A 2,148-nucleotide genomic window follows, 5' to 3' on the forward strand; every position below is an offset into this window, starting at 1 on the left:
GACATGTGATGACCCTGGTATTCTGACATGTGACGACCCTGTTATTCTAACATGTGACGATCCTGGTATTCTGACGTGTGATGACCCTGTTATTAGGACATGCGATGGACCTGTTATTCTGACATGCGATGACCCTGTTATTCTGACATGTGATGACCCTGTTATCCTGACATGTAATGACCCTGTTATTAGGACATGCGATGACCCTGTTGTTAGGACATGTGACGACCCTGTTATTCTGACATGTGACGACCCTGGTATTCTGTTATGCGGTGACCCTGGTATTCTGACATGTGATGACCCTGGTATTCTGACATGTGACGACCCTGTTATTCTGACATGTGACGATCCTGGTATTCTGACATGTGATAACTCTGTTATTAGGACATCCGATGACTCTGTTATTAGGACATGCGATGAACCTGTTATTCTGACATGCGATGACCCTGGTATTCTGACGTGTGATGACCCTGTAATTAGGACATGTGACGACCCTGGTATTCTGACATGTGATGACCTTGTTATTCCGACATGTGACGACCCTGGTATTCTGACATGTGATGACCCTGTTATTCTGACATGCGATGACCCTGTTATGCTAACATGCGATGACCCTGTTATTCTAACATGCGATGAAGCTATTATTCTTACATGTGATAACTCTGTTATTAGGACATCCGATGACTCTGGTATTCTGACATGTGATGATGCTGTTATTCTGACATGTGACGACCCTGTTATTCTGACATGTGATGACCCTGTTATTCTGACATGCGATGACCCTGTTATGCTAACATGCGATGACCCTGTTATTCTAACATGCGATGAAGCTATTATTCTTACATGTGATAACTCTGTTATTAGGACATCCGATGACTCTGGTATTCTGACATGTGATGACCCTGGTATTCTGACATGTGATGACCCTGTTATTCTGACATGTGATGACCCTGCTATTCTGACATGCGATGACCCTGGTATTCTGACATGTGATGACCCTGGTATTCTGACATGTGACAACCCTGTTATTCTAACATGTGACGTCCCTGGTATTCTGACGTGTGATGACCCTGTTATTAGGACATGTGACGACCCTGGTATTCTGACATGCGATGACCCTGTTATTCTGACATGCTATGACCCTGTTTTTCTGACATGTGATGACCCTGTTATTCTGACATGTGACGACCCTGTTATTCTGACATGTGATGACCCTGTTATTCTGACATGTGACGACCCTGTTATTCTGACATGTGATGACCCTGTTATTCTGACATGTGATGACCCTGTTATCCTGACATGTGACGAGCCTGTTATTCTGACATGTGATGACCCTGTTTGTTGTAACCGCGTTGAAGATGTCATGTTTACTTGTCCTGCATATACAGACATCCGAAATGTATCTTTAGATAGCTGGTCTCCATACTTTGTCGTCCTTTTTGTCACATAATGAAAAATGTACACACTATCAAATTATTCTGTTCATCTGCCATGCATTTATACTGCGAAGTAATCCAATAATCTGGCTTTCCGTATGAAAACATCTATCATCATGTTCACACGTATGTAACATAATATTATATGTACCGGTGTAATTCTCTTGTATCGGGACCTATGGCGTTCGTAAACCAATAATTTAATTGATAACCCCATTATTCTGACATATAATAACCCTGGGTTTTTTTCAAAGAACAAAATTGCATTGGTATCATATAGCAGGATCGTGTTGTCCTGAGTTCAACCATTTTCTCATGGAGACTATTCTGACGTATATTTATCCAGTGACTTCTACATGTATACAGTACATCAGGACTGGTGACCTTCAAGAGTGACAATGTGACAACACACCCGTGAAATAAATAAAAGGTAGAAATTGTACGTAATTTTGTAAGCTTTTTCTGATTTCTCCAGATGTATAAATATGTGAAGCGCTATACAAAGTGTGTTAAATAATCAAATAATCAATTGCAATGCCAATTTACAGATATCTACACCAATGTTACTACATGTTAAGACAGACATGTGATGTAAGACGCCCGGGGCATCTGTTGTTTGCCGATTTGGTTACGCGTGGCTTCTAACGGAGAGCCAGGTTTCCTTGGAATATGTTATCAGTTTACTCGTACTGATAAAGTATATGTGTTGACA

At 41.1% G+C, this 2,148-nt stretch overlaps 1 protein-coding gene across 1 annotated transcript in view; it reads left to right on the forward strand.

Annotated features, from left to right (window-relative positions):
- Window positions 1-1,450, forward strand: part of LOC124111688 (extracellular matrix protein A-like) — a 2,091-nt gene extending 641 nt beyond the window's left edge. The window contains exon 1 of the mRNA XM_046471445.2: window positions 1-1,450. This exon is cut by the window's left edge and continues 641 nt beyond it. Within this exon, the coding sequence (XP_046327401.2) occupies window positions 1-1,450 (1,450 nt within the window).
- The last annotated feature ends 698 nt before the right edge of the window (window positions 1,451-2,148 follow it).

The sequence above is a fragment of the Haliotis rufescens genome, unplaced genomic scaffold (assembly GCF_023055435.1).
Source record: "Haliotis rufescens isolate VD_foot unplaced genomic scaffold, xgHalRufe1.0.p SCAF_12, whole genome shotgun sequence".
Lineage (NCBI taxonomy): Eukaryota > Metazoa > Mollusca > Gastropoda > Lepetellida > Haliotidae > Haliotis > Haliotis rufescens.